At 37.9% G+C, this 23,097-nt stretch overlaps 1 protein-coding gene across 2 annotated transcripts in view; it reads left to right on the top strand.

Annotated features, from left to right (window-relative positions):
* WASF3 (WASP family member 3) overlaps positions 1-23,097 on the top strand; it is a 64,806-nt gene that overhangs the window by 34,832 nt on the left and 6,877 nt on the right. Inside the window, exons 3-7 of one of the 2 annotated variants that reach the window (XM_063149073.1) lie at positions 7,322-7,464; positions 13,471-13,605; positions 17,026-17,179; positions 17,607-17,724; positions 21,644-21,819. In XM_063149073.1, coding sequence (XP_063005143.1) covers positions 7,332-7,464; positions 13,471-13,605; positions 17,026-17,179; positions 17,607-17,724; positions 21,644-21,819 — 716 coding nt within the window. In that variant the 5' untranslated portion in view covers positions 7,322-7,331. The remainder of the gene's footprint in view (positions 1-7,321; positions 7,465-13,470; positions 13,606-17,025; positions 17,180-17,606; positions 17,725-21,643; positions 21,820-23,097) is intronic. The other variant, XM_063149074.1, reaches the window with a different exon arrangement.

Genomic DNA, 23,097 nt, shown 5'->3' on the forward strand with positions numbered 1-23,097 from the left:
ACATCCATATAATTTTAGATTGCAGATAAGCAAAACTAATTACCATCCCTTCTCCTGCTGTCCTTTCTCTTGTCATTACTTAATGCCTTGATTTCCTTCATAATATCACTGGACCATAAAATCTGCCCTGAAGATCTCAGCACAGATAAAAACTCTGCCAAATAAAGAAAAGAAAAGAAAACAACCGTCCAAGTTGGTGAACCTTCAGAAACAGCTCATTGCAACAGACATTGAAGAGCTCTATTAAGGAAACAAAATAGCTTTAGGAATTCCTGTGCCCTTTTCATCATTGCTAGTACTGAGATTGGTATGATGCGAGAGGAGGATGAGACGTGGTGGTCTGATACTGAGAGGAAAAACCTGCTTTCATTCCAGCCTTGACTCTCATCCCTTTCACTCAGACCTGGCAATCAGGGGGAAGATCTGTGGAAACAATGGTCATAGAATTGGCTATATATTAACTTCTAGTGAGGAGGACATTTTCTAGGCATTTCACTTTATTGTTGAAAGATGTGGTTTGTTGTGGATAAGAAACGTTCTTGATTTTTAATTATCCTTAGGAAATAGAATTCTATTAGATTTTGTGTGTAGTTATATCAGAAGTCTGCCCTTGCATCTCCAAACTCCTATCAAAATCAAGAGAGTTGCATTAAAAATTATGTGAAATGTGAAAAAAAATATGTATATTAACTAAAAAAATACAATGTCCTTTAGATTGGGTTAGCTGTAATAAAAGTAAAGTACTTGGTACTTGAAGCATGATTGTGGTTTAGTAAAAGAATATTTTGTTTTGATACTAATTACATAGTAATGCGGCTGAGAGAGGAATTGCATACTTGATAGAATTCGAATAGCTAGAAGAGACTATTAAAAATTAGTCTTGTTTGGATGCCTTTTGATAAAAAATAATTCTGTGGTATTAGAGAGCACTGTGAGACAATAACTGATGGCTAAATAATCTGTATTGTTTTGCAGTATACAAAATGTGGATTCACATTCTTGTTAGAATGAAGCCAGTTTAAAAAAAAAAGGAAGAAAGCACAAAACTTTTAACTGTACAGAAGAATGACATTAGATGAATCTTGAATTCAATAATTTCCAGAATATAGGCTAGTTTTGGTTTGTTTTTAACTTGTCATTACTGTTCAGGTAGTAAATGACATTCAGAGATGACAAGTAGGAAAGGTTCACAAACATCAGGTTCTCGGTCACTAAGGAAAAAGCAGAAAGGAGCATGCATTTAAGGCATATTTTTTCCTTTCCTTCCATTAGGATAGGAGGAATAGCTGTGTTTATTCTCCATGTAGCCATTTTCTATCATCTCATGAAGGATGAAGAGCCTTTGGAAGACATGGAGATCTGTGATAATTACACTTCCATGGGGGGAAAAAAATGGGCATGTGAGAGCATCTTGAAAGGTGGTGCTTGGGGTCTTTCACTTTTCTGCTTTCTCTTCTATTCCACTTTAGCACATACATGAATCTTGAAGGTGGGTGATGGCAGGCAATGTAGAATTACAAATTTGAACAGGAAAATGGGCAGTATTACCAAATTGGGTGTCATTTAGAGATGGAAATTGTGTGTTGAATTGACCGTTAGGACATCAGATATATGGGAAAACTTAACTGTCTGTAAAGCTTTTAAATGTTGAAATGCCCTAGACATGGAGACTGTGATTAGGAGGTGGTGTAACTTGATTGTGTGGCTTGATGTGAACAATCCAACAGTATTTCTCTGGTTTTGATGAGGTGAAATGCAATTGCTGATTCAGACACTGAAATTTAGGTGAGTGCCTGTCAGAGCTTGCACATGAGGTGTTTGAGCACACCATGTCATTCTTGTATCTGTTAAGAGATGCAGGGATTTGGTTGCTCTCTGGGCTTCTGCTGAGCTCATATATATGTAGTCATACAAATTTAGGTGCTTAATTCTGAATGGAATCCCATCTGGTACATTACTCATGGCAAGCTGTGTATTCAGTCTGTCTCATTTTTCTTCTCCATAGAAAGAGAATTACGGTATGTATAGAGAGCTGGGAGATTCATCAATGGAAAGCTCCAAAGCTCTCTGGAAAGAATAGGCTATATTCAGGGAGAATTTGGAATTGATGTATAGTAAGCTCTTTTTCATGTAAAATGTTCAGCTTTGTCATATTTTACTAGAGGATATAAGAAGAAATCTCTGAAGAGTTTAAGAAAGGGATTGATCAGTGTCTTTGAGAAAATGTAATAAGTAAACATTCACAAGTAGGGAGGCTGTTTAATGAATTGGAATTTGTTTTGTGGCATTAGTGAATATGTAAAGAACTTGAAATAAAGAACTATGGAATTGAGGTATGTTATTCTTAGCACTCATGTAAATTGCAGTGCTTTTTGGGGGATGTGAAAGGACAAAAGGCAGGTTTGGGGAACAGCTGGTACTTCAAGTTTTTGCCAGTAGCTCAAATATTTGAAAAATTCATCTTGTCTCTTGTAATAGCTGTGCTCTGCTGTTGTTTGGAAAGATTGCACATGGTGTTTGTCATCTTTAAAGTTTGTTACTGTACATCTGCTCTCTACATGATTTTTTAAGAATCTGGCTTGCCAAGGCAGTGTCAGACTTCTTGCAAGCAGTTTAGCAGCTGCTGTCCAGGGGAAGGCAGTCTGAGGTGACCTGGAGTGGTACTTCTGTGGCTGCGGGGGAAGCATGCAAAGAAAAGCAAAAATGCTTTGATTAAGTCTTTCCATAGCACACTTGCCTCTGCAGCAATGAATACTGGGATAAGTGCTTTTTAATTTTAAGACAAAAGGCAAGTTGTTATGGAGTTGTTATGCAAGTTTTTATGGGAGGGGAGGTGAGAATATGGAGGAAGCATACAAAATCTGAATTTTAAAGGGTTGATCTGAGCTAATTGAAGCTTTTGCTGTCCTGTCCTTCCAGAATGTGTGTGGAAATCGAGTTGCTGATGCCTGGAGGGTTTGGGGAGCAGTGTCCGTTTGTATTGCAGTCAGAGTTCAGTCCAGCCAGATGTCGAATCTGATCCATGTCCAGTGAGGCACGCATGGGTTTAGTGAGATGTTAAGCGACATCTCACCCTCTTAGTTTTCCTCTCTCCCCTTTTGACGCCTCTGGTTTTTCTGGTCTGACACTAATGTGTCATACATTTCCACTTCAGCCAGTTGTACATGTGCAATAGAGCATCTTTCTAGAGTCTTCCTCTCTTCTGCTTGATGCAGCTGATGGCTTAAAGGCAGCTGTCAGGCATAGGTGACCTCACAGTGGAGGTGAACCACTTTATCCAAATTATAAGTCTTTGGTTTCATTGTGTACTTACCTGGGGTAAAATGAGTAAAAAAATTACCAATTTAGGATTGGGGCCAATCTACTGCACTGACACAATTTTTGAAAATATTAATTTATTTGCATTAGATTTTTCAGTTATTTGTGGGTGGAAGGTGTTCTGGTTTTGGCTAGGGTAGAGTTATTTTTTTTCACAGGGCCTAGTAGGGAGCTGTGTTTCAGATTTGTGCTCAACCCAGGGTTGATGAATTAGAGGTGCTATTGCTGAGCAGGGCTTACACAGAGCCACAGCCTTTTCTACTTATTGTACTTTGACATTGTCAAGGAAAATACTGGGGTGCCTGGGAGATATGGGAAGAGACACAGCTGGGACAGGTGACCCAAAATGACCGTGGGAGTATTCCAGACCATGTGACATCATGCTCAGGGTATAAAGTGAGGAGAAGAAGGAGGAAGAAGGGGGAATGTTTGGAGTGATGGTGCAGTACTTTGACTTCCCACATCACCATTATGTGTGATGGAGCCCTTCTGGAGATGGCTGAACACCTGCCTGCCTGTGGGAAGCAGTGAATTAATTCCTTGGTGTGCTTTTCTTGCGTGGGCAGCTTTTGCTTTCCCTATTAAACTGTTTTTATCTCAACCTATGAGTTTTCCATCTTTTACTCTCTTGATTCTCTCCCTAATCCAGCTGGTGGGGGACAGAGAGCCACTCTCTGGGAGGCTTGCCTCTTGGCTAGGGTTTAAACTGCTGCAGAAGGGAAGTTATTAAACCTCTCTACTACAAAATTAAATATGATTTCTAAATGCCAGTGTATTTAATATAGTGACATCACAGTGTATTTCTTGTCTAGAAAGAACCTGGGACTGAGTGTGACTCAAAACAGGTGGAAGATGAATATGGAAGGCAATGGAATTACCATTGCAAATTCTTGGTTTCTGCTCCTGGTAACACATTCCCTTCAGTCTGGTTGTGTCTCATGAAGACCCTGTAATTCAGAGGCCTGTTTTGTCTTGATTCCTCGTCTAACTTCTTGCTACATAGATTTTGAAACTAATTTAGCCTCACTTCTCATGCATTTTCTTTAAAAAGGATTAAATTCATCTGAGTTGTGTGTGGTGAGGAAAAAGGTGGTTGTGCTTTAGTAGTAAGGGCACAAGCTTTTTACTTAGTAATGGGTTAATATCTAAATAGGTCTGTAGTGTTTAATTCAGTTAGGTAAAGGGTTTAAATTAGAAGAAATTTATTGCACTTGTAGAGTTCGTTTTTTTTTGCCTCTGATTAAGGGCAGGTAGTGGATTGCTTAATTTGTTGCATATATTTACTCATTGGTGTTCAGTTTATCTTTTGAAATTAAACTTCAAACTGAAATGAGATTGCTACATAATAATTTAAATCATGCATTCAAATATGAAAGTTGTTTATTTTCCCCTACCCTCAGCCCTGGTGTGTGCTTTAGCCTGCTCTTTAGAGAAATGGGAGTTCTTGTGTTGGTCTGTCACTCCCCTGGTAGCTCTTGAACACACTGGACCATTTCGTCAGTAAGTGACAAGAAAACAAAAAGCTCAAACTGCAGTTGCATGTTTTCTTCAAATTAGCTTTTACAGGCAAAAAGGAACATTATGTGGAGAAGAGACTTAAATAAGTGCTCCTGGTGGAAGGCATTCTGATTGTACTCAGTGTGGTAGGTGTTTCAAGAGGTAGAGATGATTAGCTGGGCAGTGCTCAGCCTGCTTCCAGCTGTGTGGGCTCGTGAGGGAGGTGGGTGAGCTGCAAAAGGCAAGGGCAGGGGGCAGCTCTGAGAGTGCTGGACAGAAAGCCATGGGAAAAACAGGCTTCATATAATTAATTTAGCACTAATTTGTGCTCCTTTTGATTTATTTCTTACAAATTATGTTTAAATGAAATGCATTTTCACTATAGCGTTTACATTAGAGTGGAATAATTCCTCACAATTATTCCTATTTTGTAGCTCCAGTGCACTAGCCTGTTTGCAGAGTGGTGGTGGTAGATGTTGCTCTTCAGTAATAGTGAATTCCCAGTTTTGACTTATTTTTGATCAAGTTCAGAAAAATGTCTGCAATGGGTATGAAGTAGTATTTTGAAATATATATGTTTGTAGAGGGATACAAAAACGTAGAACAGAAACAGGAAGGGTTTTTTTATCAAATACAGAAATTGTTCCTCTGTTACCTCTGATGTGCTGTGTAAAATTTAGCAAACTCAGCTAACCTTAAATTCTGACATATTCAAATTGTCTCATATTAAGAAAGAGGTACAATATAATTCAAGACTGCTGCTTAGAAGTCATGAGTTTGTTCCTTCCTGACTTGTTATGAAATAGTCTTACGGTTAAATAGTTTCTTTTTGTTCATTAAGGCTTTTAAGCTTTTAGAAATGTTCTCGAGAATAAAATATTTTAAATTTTCAGGCGGAAGTAATTACAAAAATTACTGTGCAACATTTGAAAGGCAAAAGGATTTTTTAATTTTAATGTGATTTTAATTAGAGAAATTGAAAGGCTACTTTAATTGCTTTAGTACAGTAAAAAAGAAATTTTCAGCTAAGTCTTTCCCAAATGAACTATGTCCTTGGTAATAATGTAACTTCTTATTCCAGAAAATTTCCATGCCACATGGTTTTAAACAGAATATTATTCATGAGTAGTACATGGACATTGAATTGACTGTAGTTTTAAAGAAGAAAACTGCTTTAGATGTTTTTGTTTTATATTGCTTCCCTCTTGGGTGAATTCTGTCTCACTTGGGCATCCTTGCTCTCAAAGCTGCTCTCTGCAGGACAGTGTTTTCTATGCCATTGTGCCTTTTTGTGATGCTTTCAGATCTCTTTTTGTGTTTGTTTTCCCCATCTGTTGTGGTTTAGGAATGGTACTCCACACTTTAGTTCTCCCCCTGAGACTTTCCAAACCACACTCACCCACTTGCTCCCCTTCTCCCCCTCTTCTGCCCCTCAGCCCCCAGGGTGGCCAGACAGGAGAACTCGATGCACAAAAGGCAAAGGTCACAGCCTGAGATAAGAATAATTTACTGGAAACAGCAATGAGATATGAAAACAAGCTAGCAGCAACAATATTAATAAGCATATAAAAAAAGAGAATTATTCACGTGCAAAAATGCTCAAAAAATGCAGAGCCTGACTTGACAGAAGCCAGGTTGTTCCTGACTGTAGAGGAATGCACTGCTTCTTGGAAATGAGAGAGGAATCCCTTTTCCCTGCCCCTGACAATGATGTGAGATGGTATCAAATAACACAATGTGCTGGACCCTCCCCTTGGTCTGGGCTGGAACCAAGACACCATCCTCATTTATTTCATTTTTCCAAGAAAACCAGTTCTGACAACTTTAGTTTTCTCAGATAAATGTCTTCCTGCATCTGGCATGTTCCCAAAAGCTGTCCAGTGAATGCCCTTATCCCATTCAGAATGCCATATAGCTCCCCCTGTGGAAAACCATCTTCTTCCTCATGCGGCCTAATTCTGAGAGGCACTTGCCCTTATGTGCCAGATGAATTTATCAATTTTGCTGGAAACTGTCGGGGCTGGGGTAGGTCGGTGTCTGACGTCACTGGGGGCTGTGGTGCTTGCTCGGTCTGTTGGTGGCCAGCTTGCCAAGACAGGATGCCAGCCTGCTCCAGACAGTGACCTTTCCTGCCACTCCTGTGGGGACTGCCAGTTTTTTCTAAGTGCAAATGTGCACTCAAGTCCAGTGATTCTGGAACTGCAGCACAAGTCTGTGCATACAGTAAATCTTACACCAAATCTGAGGCAAAAAGCCTACATTACCTATATTGCCTTTGCTCTCTGCTGCTCTGCATGCTCCTGTCATATTCTGGCAGGAGTGGACAACTCCAGTGCCCTGGTCGGAATTTTACAGTATCTTACAGTGGGAATGCTGAAGCAAGGCTTTTAAAGAAGAAAGATGAAGTACTTTTTGGAGAAAAAAAAGCCTGAATGTGTGCTACACTGATTCAGAGCTCTTAATTTCATTTTTGTAAATGTCTTATGTATTTGTTTGTAAATTCCAGATTGTGAGCCATGCCTTTGGTGAAAAGGAACATTGAACCACGGCATCTCTGCCGAGGAGCTCTGCCAGAGGGAATTACAAGTGAACTGGAATGTGTAACAAATAGCACCCTTGCTGCTATCATACGCCAGCTAAGCAGCTTAAGTAAGTATCTGTAACTTCCTGCAAGTATTTGATTCATGATGAAAAGCTTTGAGATGGATTGTTTTAAATTGCAAAATTATGGTATGGGACAGTACCATTTGTGTATTGTAATAATATGCTATAATAATAATTGTCTTTATGCTCTTCTATATTTTGAAGTGTATTAAAAACCCCAACCCTCCCTCCACCCCCAAACCCCACTCCAAAAACCAAATTAACAAAAACCCAAACAAGCAGGAAAAAAAAAACACTACCAAGAAAAACCCCAACCAAAAGACTAGAGCATAGAGGACCAGAAAATTTTCTAAGGTGAGAGAAACAAGACCAGCACTTGAGTTCTACTGGATTGAGCCTGCAAACTCTTCTGCCTCTTGGCATCAAATGACACATTTGACTGAAATTTTAGTTTTTCGTAGTGTGCTAGTATTTCTTAAGCCTTCTCTTTTATATATATGTGTGCTCAATTCATATGAATGAAATTAGGCACATTGAAAGGATGCCATTTGCTAGGCAGGCTACTGTTGAGGCAGGCTAACATCAGCTCTGTACCAAGTAGCCTACACACCACACCTGTCAGGTGACACTGCCACTAGCAATTCTAGAAGCATGACTGGAGTGTTTGCAAGATGAACAATATTTTTGATGAAAGGGATAAGAGATGTTTTTCAGACAGTCTTTAACAATCAGCAGCTGTTGTTTGTGCTGATAACGCTGCTCCTAGAAAAGAAATTACTGCTTCATCAGTTGCTTCTCTTTGTAAATGAACGTGGTTTTCAAACTGATAGTCTGTATGGAGCTCAGACTATGGGGTCCACTGGTGTTCAGTTCATGATGATAGGAAAAAGCCTTTGCTTAGAGAAAGAGGACGAGAGACACAGCATTTCCTCTTTGCAGTAGTCAGGGATTTAGGGATTTTTCTGAGCTGGAGGTCCATCTGAATCATCCTATGTAATGAGCGTTTGTAAAACTATCATCTGTTGTATTGCTTAGATATGTTGAAATAGGGATTGCACCTTCTTCTTCACCAAAGACTTTTGGCACAATGTCCCACAATGAAAGTTGACCTGTTTCTTTTTTTTGATACCTTCTCATTCTAGTGTGATGAAAAATAATGAAAGGTGCTTTCATCTTGTGCATTTCCATCATGATTTGTGATTTTAAGTCTTTATCCTCTTTTCCTGGTGATATCTTTCCCAGGTTGAAGTGTCCTGATCTGTAAGTGATCTTTTTGAACAGAAACCATTTTGTATTTCTGATCACTGTTATTTTTGCTTTGGATATGTAAGTTAGGGTGTGTTGTGGATTTTTTAAGGTGGAGTGTTGAGGACTTCAGATCATATTCAAAACAGACTTCTGTTTTATCATTATTGCCCTAAGAATTTGTAGAATTTTGATTGTAGAATTGTTGCTAAGTGTTGAATTGTTGCTAAGTGTTGAATTATCGTTTTCAGATAAGCTTGCAAGTGATCCTCTGATCTTTCTTGAACAGCAGCTGAGGATTTAGTGTCTAATGTTATTTAGAGTTACTTTGTGTTTTCATTGTCATTGAGTTTCATCTTCTGTTTTCTCAGTCAGTTGCTTAGTAGTGCCATCCTTAAGTTTCAGAAAGGTGAGAATGGGTAATATTCTAATTGTACTGAAGGAGACCTCATTTTGAATGATAAGACCTCATTTTAGTGTTGTGCTATGATTGTCCAAGTGTGGATAATGCACCTTTTACTTGTCTGACTTGCTAGGAATGTGTACAGCTTTCATTTATCCAGATTTGGTCTTGGGGCTAATCTGTTATACAATGTATTTAGATCCTCTTATGATTGTTGCTGAGGAACTGACTACTTATATCTGGCAGTTTTCCCTTAGCGAATTTCATCTGAAGTCTTTGTAGACAGCCCCTAAAGTTCTGGTAGTGTCAAGTTAAAGATCTGTGCAAATAAATGATGTGTCCTTAGTCTTAACAGATGAATATGTGGTATTTAACAAGGGAAATGTACCACCATTCTCATGCACGGTCTGAAATATGTCACGTTTGCAGAGGGTTTTTTTCTGCAGACAGCATTTGCTTTGCCTGTCTTTTGAGCCAACTGGGAGCAAGGAAATGATCACAGAAAAATGCTGTGCTGGAGCTGAAGTAGTATGTCCTGCTGACTGTGTCAGAGCTGGTTGGTGTTCTCACAGCTTGAGGCATAGAGCAAGCAAGTTCAGGTCTATCTTGCAGTCACACTGGTTTTTTAATGTTGCACTGTGAGTTCAGTGTGGATTTTAAAAGCTGGCAGGTCTGTACTGTTGCATACAAACTTGGCGTGCTTCTGCCTCTGCTCTTTTTGAGAGACATGAACAAGTTCCTATCCAAAGGGAATGTGCTCTCAGGAGAGCCTTTTCTGTATTATGTTTTCAGATTTGGGTTCATTTCCAGCCAGCTGGCTCAGAGCACAGGCAGAGTGAGCAGCATTCTCTGTGAAACTGCACTTTTATGTAAGGCAGAATGTTGTCTAGGGGATTTACCTCCACTTGGGAAGAGAGAATTTTCTGGAGGGGAAGGACAGGGAGCTATTGCAGCCTGTACCTCTGAGTGGCATGGAGGAAGTGTAATCTGTGGAGACTTGGAAGACATGTTTTTCATGCAAAGAACAGCATTCACCAACTTGCCTCCTAGTATTTTCTTGGGTAGATTGGCCACTGGCTCAGTTTCACTAATTTTCATGCAGGCCTGAGCACACTGCATCTCTCTGTGGTACTGCTGAACCAGGCTGGGTTGGAAAGGTTGCTTTTTTGCCATTAAGTATCATGCTAGAGGTACTGTGGAAAAGGAGATGGGAATTAAGACCTAGTCAGTAACAGCCTACCACTTTTGCACCTTTAAAAAAAGAAGGGGGTAAAGTATGATTCTAATGTTTCTACTTAATGCAGTTTCAAATGGGTGGGTAGAATCACTGTCTATTGTAGTTGGAGGGAACGTCAGTAGGAAAGACTGCATAATTTCTTAGATGTATTTTTAAATTAATGTATAGCTTGGCCACGTGTTGGGCAACACCTATTGTTTTTAAATTATTGTCTTACAGTGCCAAAGTCAAGTCTCAAATTGAAAGACACATGCTTTTTTCCAGTTTGTTTCTGTTTTATTGAAGATCTAATTTAAACAATGGCAATGTAGAAAACACATGAAATATTATTTTTTTTCTAAAACTTAATGCATCATGTTAATCACAACAGCATGTCCAATACTGCTTTGCAATGTCACTGTTTTCACAGACAGGAGATTGACAATCTGTCTTTCACATTTTCTGGGCTAGCAAGTGTTGAAAAAAATCAAGTATTAAAAGAAGTATGCTCCCACTTTGCCTTCTGAAAGATAACTGACAAATATCCATCTCCTTGACTTCTCTAGGGGTAATATGTTTAATCCTAGGATGTGGCAGTCCTCTCTCAGCAGGCTGATTTCAATATATTAACATAAACTAACATGTGTTAAAATTGATTGAGCTCTAAATACTGGTGGCTGAGGAATGTAATAATTGCTTTATTTAACTGAAGAGTTGAAAAGCTTATTTTTTCCATAGCTTGGAATAACATCTTCATTTGGAGCAACTAAATCAAGTGGGGATTATAAGTAAATTTCAACTAGATGCTGGGAACACTTAGAGAACACTTTTAGTGTGCAGGCAGTTGAACAGTGGCACGGGTGGCCCGGAGGAGTTGTGGAGCCTCCATCCTTGCAAGTGTTCAAAACCCAGCTGGTCAGAGTCCTGTCTCATTGTGCTCTGAGCTGGGTATTGGAGCAGATGATTGTGAACTTCAGCTGTTCTGTGGTTGTGTGTGACTTCTGTTTTGGAGGGAGAGGAGATTAGGAGCAGGTAGATAGCTTACCATTCTTATCCACCTTCCACATATATATAAAGCAGAGCTTGCATACACTGACATATCTTAACATTTTGGGTTAGTTATTGGCTGATCTTACACACAGTAATGAAAACTATTACTGGTAAAGTCCTTCATTCAGTGGCAATCACTTTTTTTCTTGTGATTCACAGTGTTTTCAGATAATGTTTTGGCCTACTTGTTGTTTCCTCTCCCCTCCCAGGTAAGTGACCAAGAAGAGGCCAGATTGTCCTGTTGACTACCAAAGTGTGACTATTTTTTTACACTGAGTATAACATATATTATCTCCAGATGTTCACAGAATGGGATCTTAGCTGAAATTTTCATTGTATTTTTACTTTTCTTTGTGAAGTATTAAGGTTGGTTATTGGACCAACTTAAAATGTCAATAATGGCTGCTTTGGAAGTCCCTGTCATTTAGGTGGTTAATTCATATTCCATATTCTTCCAACTAATTAGATAGTTTTACTTTGCCCCCTTCCATTTCTGCTCTTCAGACTCTTCTTGATGCAGGTCGTATCAAGATGAACTTAATTCAGAAGTAGGGTTTTAAAGTTTGTTTTTGTTTGAAAAGCATGGTTAAGTGCAGGAGGCAGGACTTTTCTTTCTTCAAGGATTTCTTGAGGAGGTTGCGCTGCAGAAATTGTAGAGGGAGACATCTTAAATGAAATATCAGCATCTGGGTAGGCAGACCATCAGTTCAGTGAGTGGGAGCAATGAGTTTGGGTGGAATCTGAAATTTTTAGGGGAAGTTCTGGGGCAGGCCAGCTATTAAACTGGGGATCCGGAACCACTGATCTGGAGTGGATGAGAGTTGTGGAGTGGGGCACAAAGAGAGTCAAACTGTGGATGACTGTGCCCAGTCCTATGGGAGGACTGGGAGAGGAATGGCCATGCACAATGATCTGTGCATCAGGGAGGGATTTGGTTTATCATGTGGCACTTTGTGTCCACTGTAGCACTTTCAGGGAAGGGCCTGAGGCTGCAAAACTGTACTAGGCACTGGTGATGCCACACTTTGAGTATGGTGTCCAGTTCTGGGCCCCTCAGTTCAGGAAGGACATTGAGGTGCTGGAGTGGATTCAGGGAGGAGCAACAAAGCTTGTTAAGGGTCTGGAGCACAAGTCTGAGGAGCAGCTGAGGGAGGTGGGGGTGTTTTGCCTGGAGAAAAAGAAGCTGGGGGGACCTTATTGCTCTCCACAAGTGCCTGAAAGGAGGGTGTAGGCAGGTGGGGGTTGCCCTCTTCTCCCAGGTGACAGGATGAGAGGACAAAGTCTTAAGCTGCTTCAGGAGACGTTTAGGTTGGACATGAGGAGGAATTTCTTCATAGAAAGTGTGATTAGAAATTGGAATGGGCTGCCCAGGAGATTATGGAGACACCATCCCTTGGAGGTGTTAAAGGAAAGACTGGATGATGTTGCACTTGGTGTCATGGTCTAGTTGACGTGATAGTGTTTGAACATTGGTTGCACTCAGTGATCTCAGAGGTCTTTTCCACCCATATTGATTCCGTGATTCAGTGATCTGCACTGCACTGTCCACTGTCACAGTGACTGACAACATAGAGCAGGTGAAAGGGAAGCTGAAAAGGTTGTGCACCAAATCCAGTGTGGCCGTGGCTAAATGTGGTCAGCAGCCTCTGACCCTCTCTCAAATGACTCCAGGGACAGCAACGTTTGCAGTTGGCATTTGGAGAGGTAAGTGGGCTGCTGGTTTTATTTTGATGTTGGCCTGTGCTACTAGCAATTGCAGGATTTCAAGATTTACTTCAGAAGCTTTTATTGACTGCAGTAACTTCAGGCCTTTTCATCACAGAGACAGGTTTTAATGCTCAGTTGTCTGTCAGTTGGCACTAGCTCAGCTACATAAGGATTAGAATTTGTAAGTCTCCCTGTGTTTTTAAGAAGACTGCGAACCAGGATGTCCAGAAGAATAGACTTCAGGCAGAATTTATGGTATATTTTGACTTCTTTATGCAAATCTGTTACTCTGAATTTTGCTGAATGACAAACTGCACTGTTCTAATCCTACAGCTACTGTGTTTTATTATACTTCATGATCTTGAAGCCATTTGTCTTGTGTTTTGTAAGTCACTAGCAAAGGGATTTCCTTGTCTATTTTCTTACATAGGCAAACATGCTGAAGACATATTTGGTGAATTGTTTAATGAGGCCAACAGCTTCTACATCAGAGCAAATTCCCTCCAAGACAGAATTGATCGCCTTGCTGTCAAAGTCACCCAGCTGGATTCAACAGTGGAAGAGGGTAGGTAATTGCCTGAAAGCATTGAGCCAGAAGTGATGTTGACAAGAGCACAGTATTTAATTGCACAATAACCTCTGTCTTTTCAAAGTAATCCTGTAACGATATTTCATCTTGTTGTCTCAGTAAGGCAAGCTGGGAATAATCACTTTAGCAGAGCAAGTGAAAATATTCTTGAGTCAAGAAGCCCCTGTAGTAATGGAGCCATTAAGCTGCCTTTTTCATGAGGAAAACTTTGAGTTTGTGAGTGTAATAAATCATAAATTAATAAATATAGACCTTACTGGGGGTAAGTCAGAAAACATTTGGACTGGGTGTCCCTATCAATTTCAGAGTAGGATAATTGCAAACTACATTAGTACCTTAGTCTGTTCTGTGATCATCAAAGATCTTGAAATACTCTGTATTTAAACAAGGCACTGTGTTTGGATCAACCAGGTGAAAATCTTCAGGGGGTTCTACTCAGTAGAAACTGTATTTCCTTTAAAAATATTTCGTGCACATGAGCTTGGTCATTCACTTCATAAATATACAGTAAAAACAAAGGATTTAAGTAACATCATTACATTGTTTGAAAGCACTTACTTGGGTAGATAAAGCATTTCTCTGTCTAGCTTTAAAGGCTATTAATGTGCATCTTGGCCTCCATGCTACATGTCTGAGCCAGCTCATGCCTGTACTTCCTGTTTAGATGATTCCTGACATTTACTAAAACGTAAAAAGCTTTTTATATCAGTACAGTAGTGTAATATTGACTCAGTAGTAGTTAATGCTACTTGTGATGCATTTAAGTGCTATTTATGTGGCTTATATATTTCATGTGCCATTCAGATTTTTGTAGCCCACATATTTATAGTGCCAATTATTAGTGCCAATATTAAATTTTAGTGTTGATATCTAATTGTATAATGGTGTAATATTTAACTTTCCTTTTTTAGCTGGTTACTGTCTGGAAATTATTATGCGTTGTTCTTTTATGGTTTTGGAACATATGAACTGTTAGGGCATCTACAGCTTCTCTGGGCAACTGTGATAGTCTGTCTCCAAAGAGACCTGGTTAAGTGAAAGGTGTCCTTGTCCATGGTAGGGGGATTGGAATGAGATAATCTGTAAGATCCTCTCCAAACCAATCCACTCTGATTTTTTGGTACAAGCACCTGCATTTTGCTGTCTTAGGAGTCAAGAGCTATGTGGGAACATAAACTAACCTCCTATGGGATCACTATTCAGCTTAGTTTTTGAGGGATATTGTGTTGGTACTATGAGCAAACTAGATGATATTAATATACTGTACTTTTGGAAATGGCAGTTCTCATCTTGGTTTTGCTGGTTTTGTTTTTTTTCCCCCCTTTTTTTAATGCCTCATTAATGTCTCATTAGTGCCATGCAGTAGCACCCAGCTAGTTTTCAGAGTTTGGAGGATAATTAAAAGCAATCTTTTGGAAGGGGAAACTATAGTGTATGGACTGAGAATTTAATCAGTGTTTATTTTAAATTGACAGCAGTTGTTACTCTTGCATTGCTAATCATGTTTCATATTAATAAGCTGTATATACAAACTGCTGTCACCTTAGTGTCAGTAGTAAATTTTATTATCTGCTTCACTGCAGGAGTTGAAGTCTTTATAATAATTCATTGTACTGTCAGAAATAGTATGTTTCTGGATAGCTTTGGCATTTAAGCAAAATGTCAATTGCGAGGTTGTTTAAAAAAGCCCTTCAGATTTGATTGCATCAGTGATTTCTTATATTTTTAGATATAACTAATACAGTGTATATAAAAATATTTTATATATAAAAAACTACAGTTGAAAAACCATTTAAAAATAATTGTGGTAAAGTTTTAAAAATAGATATAAATAACTTATTCTAAAAATCTCCAGAAAAATGGTGGGGCTTTTTTGATTCTTTGAATGTCTCCCATCAAACAAGAATGAAACAATTCAGATATATACATCTAAAAAATCTGTCTGAAATACCTTTTACTTACAGGCAGATTTAAATAGAAAGTACTTTTAGAAATTACATTTTGATTCAGATGATGTGAATGGGAGAACAGTATTAGACGTGAAATATTCTGTTTTTAATTCTTTGCTATTTGAAAATGCTATACATTTGCACTGTATACATTTTTAATTTTTTGTTATTGTAGAAGTTCCAGAAGAAACTAAGTAATTCTTGGAGTGAGAAGCAAGATCTCAGCACAGATAACAAAAATAGTTGGGCAGAGAAGTCTGAGTGGGATTGGTGTCCATCATGACAGATAATAACAGTGTAAAATTTCATCCCTTTGTCTTTTTTCAGGTCATCAGTATACTCCATTTTTGGCCATTACTGTTCATTTGCCTTGTGAATTTTCTCACAGTTTGTCCTTGAGACTCAATAAATTGGATGAATGGGGAAGAAGTATTAGATGAAATATCAATGGGAATAAAAGGAGACTAAGCCAGTGTATTTTGTTTGCACAAGTCCTGCAACTTACCCTCTTATAAAACACTTGGATTGAATCCAGAAGTGGTCAGTGTCGTTGTAGAGAACCTAGTGAAGACTTCAGCATCCTCTTCAACTTCATTCTAAAACCTGTATTTCAGGGTGCTGAGGGGTGGAAGATGATATCAAGAGCTTACTGTCACTTTTTAAATTGTGATTGGCCTTTAACTGGATCTTCTTTAACAATGATTGCTGCATTTCATGAAAACTTGTATTAAGAGTGAAAGAAAGCCTTGATGAAAGTGACAGGAACAATTAAAACCAACTTCAGCCTTTCATTTGAAAAGAAAGAATGAAAAGCCTAGTGTCATTTTCCCCAGAGCTGTGTATGTGAAATGATAAAATGAAAGTACGAGAGTGCAAGTATTTCTCTCTGTAGAGACATAAGCAAAACATAAGAGCAAGGAGTGTTTAGTTATATGGGAAGACATAGGAGTTGAAAGAGAGTAAAATAAGAGGAACTCTGTCTCTCACAGGAGGTTGTTGCAGCTGTAATATAATTACACTTAGAATGGGCTGGAATATGTGTATAGATAGCATGTACAATTATAAAACACTCTGTGTCAGAGGAATACCATACCTTGTTTCAGTCTTGAAGCCAGTCTTTCTGCTGTTAAAACTCCAGAATAAACCTTATAAAAAGGGGAAATGGTTGGACATCTGCATGTGACAGCATTCTTGCATCATTTTCCAAGATACAGTCCATGGTCCCGTTATTTTAAGTGAGGTTCTGGACCAAGTGAGACTTACATCTGTTTTATTATGGGAATTCTTACATGCCTTTGTGCCTAGTTATCAGAATTATCCACTGAGGAAAAACTTGTCTTTGTGTTGGCGTGCTGAAAATATTTCAAATAATTAGTGAAAAAAGGATGTTGTATATCCACTTTAATTCCTTTCAGACTTATAGTAAATGTGTTTCTGTTTCTAACAGTATCCTTACAGGACATTAACATGAAAAAAGCATTCAAAAGCTCAACAGTTCAAGACCAGCAGGTAGTTTCAAAGAACAGCATTCCTAACCCAGTGGCTGATATTTATAATCAAAGTGACAAACCACCACCTCTGAATATTCTTTCACCTTATAGGTATGGAAATATTGATTGTTTACCTTCTTGTACTTGACCCTTTGTTTCCTAATTGTATGCAGAGAATAATTACAGCAGAGGGGAAAAGCTATATTGATTATTGAGATTTGATTTTTCAAGATTGATAAAACTCAATCTGCAATAAATAATTTATTTCTTTTTTGAGAATGGTATAGCACAGCATTTGCGGTGTTTTTTATTTTTAAGAATAAGAAGTTTTAACTGGAATGTGAATGTGTAGGATTTATGACCAAGGGGTGTGTTTTTGCTGCTGCTGCAGACAGTGCTGGTATTTGTTTATGGACCTCCAGTTAGTAAGGGTTGTTATTGATCAGCTTGAGGCTTGGATGATCATCAAAGGTAATTTTTTTAGATTTAAAGCACACTAGTTCATGTATTTTTCTCTTTTCTTCTGCTGCTTTTCCAGGGATGATAAGAAAGATGGATTGAAGTTCTATACCGATCCTTCCTATTTTTTTGATCTTTGGAAAGAAAAAATGTTACAGGATACTGAAGATAAGCGAAAAGAAAAGAGGAGACAAAAGGTAAAAACAGAAACCTAATAGCACAAACAATTTGTGCATTATAATTTTATGTGCAGTTGTCCAGGCATAAAAATTCCCAGGTCATACTTAGTTTGTGTGCATGGAAAGATTGTTCCTCTTGTGTGGCTTAGATTCAGTACATTCCATTTGTGTAGCTTATCCTGTCTATTTTAAGAAGGCAGCAAATTGAATTTTAGGAGTGCTGTGGTTATCTTCCAAGATGCTGTTTTGAGTCCTTTGCCAATATCTGTTTATTGGTAACCAGAAAAATGGCCCTGTTATGCTCCAGAAAAAGACCCTGTAATAGGAGAGGAAAGGAGTTGGAATTAGAGTTTTTTCCGTTCTAGTGTCCCATTCTTTCCATTCTGATTTTAAAGGAAAATTACAGATGCCTTTATAAGAATTTTAAAAAATCACTTGAGCATTTCTTTATTCCTGTAGAACAATTTCTACAAAACTACTTTATATATTTATAAGTTACTTTTAGACTTCAATTTAGGCAACACATCCTGCTTATTTCCGTCCATGGTATATTTTCTGTAGATTTTGTCTTATTACATTCTACAAATGCAAATATGCTCAATTCCAGTCATGTAGTATTATAGCCATACATCACAGAAATACCCCTTGATAAATTCTAGCTGAAGTACTATTTGATTTGATTAAATATATGCCAAGTCCAACTAGGAAGAAAGCAGCATAGACTTGAGTTTCCATGGATAAAGTTCAGTTTTTGAAGGGAAGAAATCTCAGGTTTAGTTTTCCAGAAGATGATTTTCATGCATTTTATCATCTGTGTCCTTTGGAGAGCAGGATGATTTGGGTGAGATGTGTCCCAGGCACACTTTGTTCCACAGGTTGCTGAACCAAATGTCCTTTCTCTTTTATTCTTGTCCTTATGTTAGCAGTAACCAGGAATGAATCCAGAGCATTTATTGACAATTTTATAGCGGAATTTAAATTTTCAATCTACTGAATGAGAGTTCTTTGCTCAATTTGTGCTCTACAGAAGCACAAAACTTGATAGTTGTTGAGAAACTGTGCAGGTGAAATAAATGTTTATTGTTTAACAAAGTACAAGCTAGACACCTAAATGCTGTCCTACTCAGCTGACTAAATACAGCTAATTTTTAGCCTCAATTTTTTAGGTGCTCAGTGAAATCTGAGAGTAGGCCCTGCACCAGAGAATCAGTTTTTCAGTATTATTTTGATAATTTGCCCAAAGTGCTTACGCTGTTGCAGCAGGAGGTTTATGAGCTGTTTAGTTTTCTTCCCTCAAATATCATGCTTTTTGTTTCTGTATACAGTTTAATTGAAAGTATCTGACAGGCTTCCTCTGATTTGACTCTTTCAGGCAAACTTTTTCTGAAGAAAAATGTAATTTTAATTCTTTAAGTTTAAAATCTGTGTAGTCTTTTTTTTTTTTTTTTACTTTCTGTAGATCAGTTTCTGAGAGTTCAGTGTAGTTTTGACTTGGTACTTACCAGTAGTATTCTAAATTGAATGGCTGTAGGTAGGGCAGTTGTGATTAAACAAAGGATAAACTGTTAGAATTTCCTCTTTATTGTGCTGGCTTTTTATCTGGGAATAATTAGCTATTCAAGCAAGTAAAAATTTCTAAATTTGGAAAGCTTGTATTTCAGAAATCATTCTTGATGACTTGTGTTTTGATAGGATTTTATAAATTTGTGGTGAGGAAAATACTCTAGGCTTGTGCTTCCGGTTTTTTGAAAGTATTGCAAATACTTGCTGAAGCTGCTTTTTATCACTAGCTCTTAATTCTTTATTCAGATGCTTGAGATATCATTTGCTAATTCTTGATGCAAATATCAAACTTACAATTAACTCAACCTTGTTTGAAGGCTCTAATACGTTTTGTGTTCACTGAAATAATTTGCTGCCAACATGAATGACTTGTTTTCTGGCCTAATCTACAGCACCCACTTGTCTGCCACAGCTTCTATTACAGCTAGCTAAAGAAAAAGTAACTCCTCTTAATATTGCTTTAATTTTCTGAGAAATATTTCCAGCTGTAATTATTTAGAGAGACTTTAGCTCCCCTACAACTCTGTCATCTTTGCCCTGGGTTGTAAAGCTAGAGCTGTCTCCATTGTCAAGGGAATGAAACTGCTACTGAAACAACTTAAAACTACTCTTAGAGGTACATGTAGCTTTGTCAGCTGCTAGTAATAGGGCTGGCTGCCCCACTGTCTTGGAAGACATTTAATGTTTTAGAGATGTATTGATATAATATTTAATAAAAATATTGCTGCCAGTAGGGTTTAGTACTGCTTGAGTAAAAAGGATTCAAGTGTATTTATTCATTAGCATCCTTACAGATGCTGATCTGGAACAACCTGGCCAGCTGAAATCTGATCCAATTAAAACCAGCTAAGCTTTGTGCTTATTTTTTGGTGTTTATACATCCACATGTATAAACATTCTTTTAAACTTTAAAAACTTTTAAAAACTTTTTATAAACTTTTGTTTTTCATTAAAAAAAAAAGCTGATCTCTTTAAATGATAAGCAGTAACTGTAAGCAGTCATGATTGTGCAGGAATTTTATCAAAATGATTGTCTTCCTAGTAGCATCATATATTGGTCAAAAGGTGAATATTTATTTTACTTAGAATCTTGCAAGAAATATATAGTTGTGACCCCTAGATGACAAATTGTTGTTCTGAAAGAAGACAAAACAAAGTATTTTCAGTGAAAATGCTTACTTGATCTTTCTTCTGAAATATAACATGACTCAGGAACGAGTGTTCATCTGTGATGAACTTTTTGTTAAATTTGCTTTCCAACTATTATCCCTTATTTTATGGGTCTAGATTCCCCAGCAGAAGGCTTGCCTACCAGAATTTGACTGAGCTCTTCTCTCGGTATAACTCACTGACTGCATTCTCAGTATAGCAACATAATTATTTTCTGAGAAACTGTTTTTCTAGCAGCCAAAAGCCTAACACCATGTATTCTAAGATGTAGGATCTAGAGCTGATTGAAAAAAAGACCCCTATGCTCTCATAAATACTGAGAAAAGGAGTAGCAGACCCTTCTCTGTCTGAATTGAGCAATCATATTCATATTTTGTGCAGAAGCACCAGCATGAGTTTTATATTCATACTGAGCAGTCAGAAGTAGGTGAGTACAACATTTCCAAGGTGTGAAAGCATTAGATCCCAATATTAGGAAATCTTGCTGTCAGTGAGGTAAAGATAAATAGGTATGATAAACACTGACATTGGTTGAGCCTGATGTTTTATTTATTGAAAGATAAAAGCACCCAAGTTTGTCATGGACCTATCAAGCTGTAATATACTGCTGGCCTAAGTGTTGCTGACTCACTGCAGAGAGAATTAGTGTAATTCATTTTTATATCAATGGTGAGAAGAAACTAGGAGGAATTTTGGTAGTTAATTAGATCTAAGAAGGGAGAGGAAGTTAAAACAAACAGAAATAATTTCACATAGCCTATGGAATAGGAAAGTGTGTCCAGTTTCTCCATACTTCTCCTAGCCCAGTTCATTGTGACCATAATGAATAACCAGAATAGCCCTGAGCTTATTTTACATTATCAGAAGTTTGATTTTCAGGAGATGAAAATTACAAGTGCTTCAGGATGGTGTAAGTAAAAGACCAGAAGTGATGTCAGAACTTCTGATTTCTGGCTTTTAAAATTGGTCCCAGTTCTGTATTAGGAAAACCAGGAGATTGGCATCACAGTAGCGCATGCATCCTTACAGATCAAAAGTCCTGCTACTAATGAAGTTATTTTAGTGCAGAGAAATTTTATGAAGACTTGGCTTCATCTGTAAATCTGGTCTTATTTTCATGCACTCTAACTGCGTTTTAACCAGCTTTTTTCCTTTCCTTTTTTCTCTCTCTTTGCATGCTTTATTTCTTTTATTTGGACATTAGGAGCAAAAGCGTATAGATGGCACCACCCGTGAGGTGAAAAAGGTTAGAAAAGCCAGGAACAGACGCCAGGAGTGGAATATGATGGCATATGACAAAGAGCTTAGACCTGACAACAGGTTGTCTCAAAGTGTGTACCATGGAGCATCTTCCGAGGGATCACTGTCCCCAGATACTAGGTCTGTTTACAGCAAAGCTGTTTGTTCTACCACAGTTGTATGTTCAGCAATACTGAGTAGAATTAGGTGTTTTTACAGGATGGGAATAGTTAGACAAAACGTACAATGCATGTTTAAAACATTCTTTTCAAATTTACTTTTAAAGGTAAATGACATAACAGATTCTGTAATGATTTTTTTCTTCCTCAGCTTCACATGAGCACTTAATGTTATGTACTGCAGAGAAAGAAGTGTTTGCTGTGTGCTTTGTATTTCATCTTCAGTAGCTGTAGTTACAAGGCATTTAAGCCTCTACTAGATAATGTCAGTAGCTCTTCCTTAGTGTCTAGTCTGTTTTTTGGTGCCCTGCTGGTAGCTTAATAAATATTTTTCTGTGATCTACTCAGTCAAGAATACTTTTGCCTTTAAGGAATACTTCGATGGGGGAAAGAGTTCAGCTTTTTGATGTTGTATTAGTCAAAAAACCAAGCTACAAAACCAGATGAGATGTTACTGCTTGAAATAACAAAATATCTCTGCTTAGAGATAATGCAGCCGAATTCATCTTCATTGAGACTGAGATTCCCTTTGAGCTCAGTGGGAGCTACCTGATGTGCAATGAAGTCTTAGTTTTTGCACTAAGCTGGTCTCACCAGAGGATTTTCCCACTTACTTTATTTCCTTTGTCTGTTGTGATTAAGTACAAGCAATAAGCATTGAAATAAATGGGGTCCACTGGAAAAAGTGTCTAAATTGGTGAATGGCTAGGTTGAGAAAGCAGCTACCACTGCAAGAGTGTGGAATGACACTCTTGTACCTTTAGTCCACTGTACAGTGGAGATTAATTTAAAAGAAAAAAATCTGCTCAGAACTTTGCAATGTTGTGGTTTTTGTGAAAAGTAATGAAACGTAGTATTGATATTGTAATTGTATTGGTATTGTAATTGAAACGTAGTATTTGATATTGCTATTGGTCTTTCAGTTACGTATTCAGACTCCCTCACTGCCTAAAAACTGTTGTTTGTTTAGTTTTATTTTACAGTTTATAATGTAAAACTTTGTCTCCTGTTAGTCTTAATGAAACACTGCAGACTGACAAAGCTTTACATAGGTTGATCTAGCAAAAGCTGTGGATTTTTTCATCAGAACTTCTGTTTCACACATTTTGAGTATTTTTTTTCAGATTTAACACCTTGCTTCCAGGATTCCTGAGTTTAAATTATCATATTGAAGTTACTTGTTTTTTATCTCCCAGCAATGTCAACATGTATTTGCTTGTTTGCAGATATGTGGTATTTG

The sequence above is a fragment of the Melospiza melodia genome, chromosome 2 (assembly GCF_035770615.1).
Source record: "Melospiza melodia melodia isolate bMelMel2 chromosome 2, bMelMel2.pri, whole genome shotgun sequence".
NCBI classification, from domain to species: Eukaryota; Metazoa; Chordata; class Aves; order Passeriformes; family Passerellidae; genus Melospiza; species Melospiza melodia.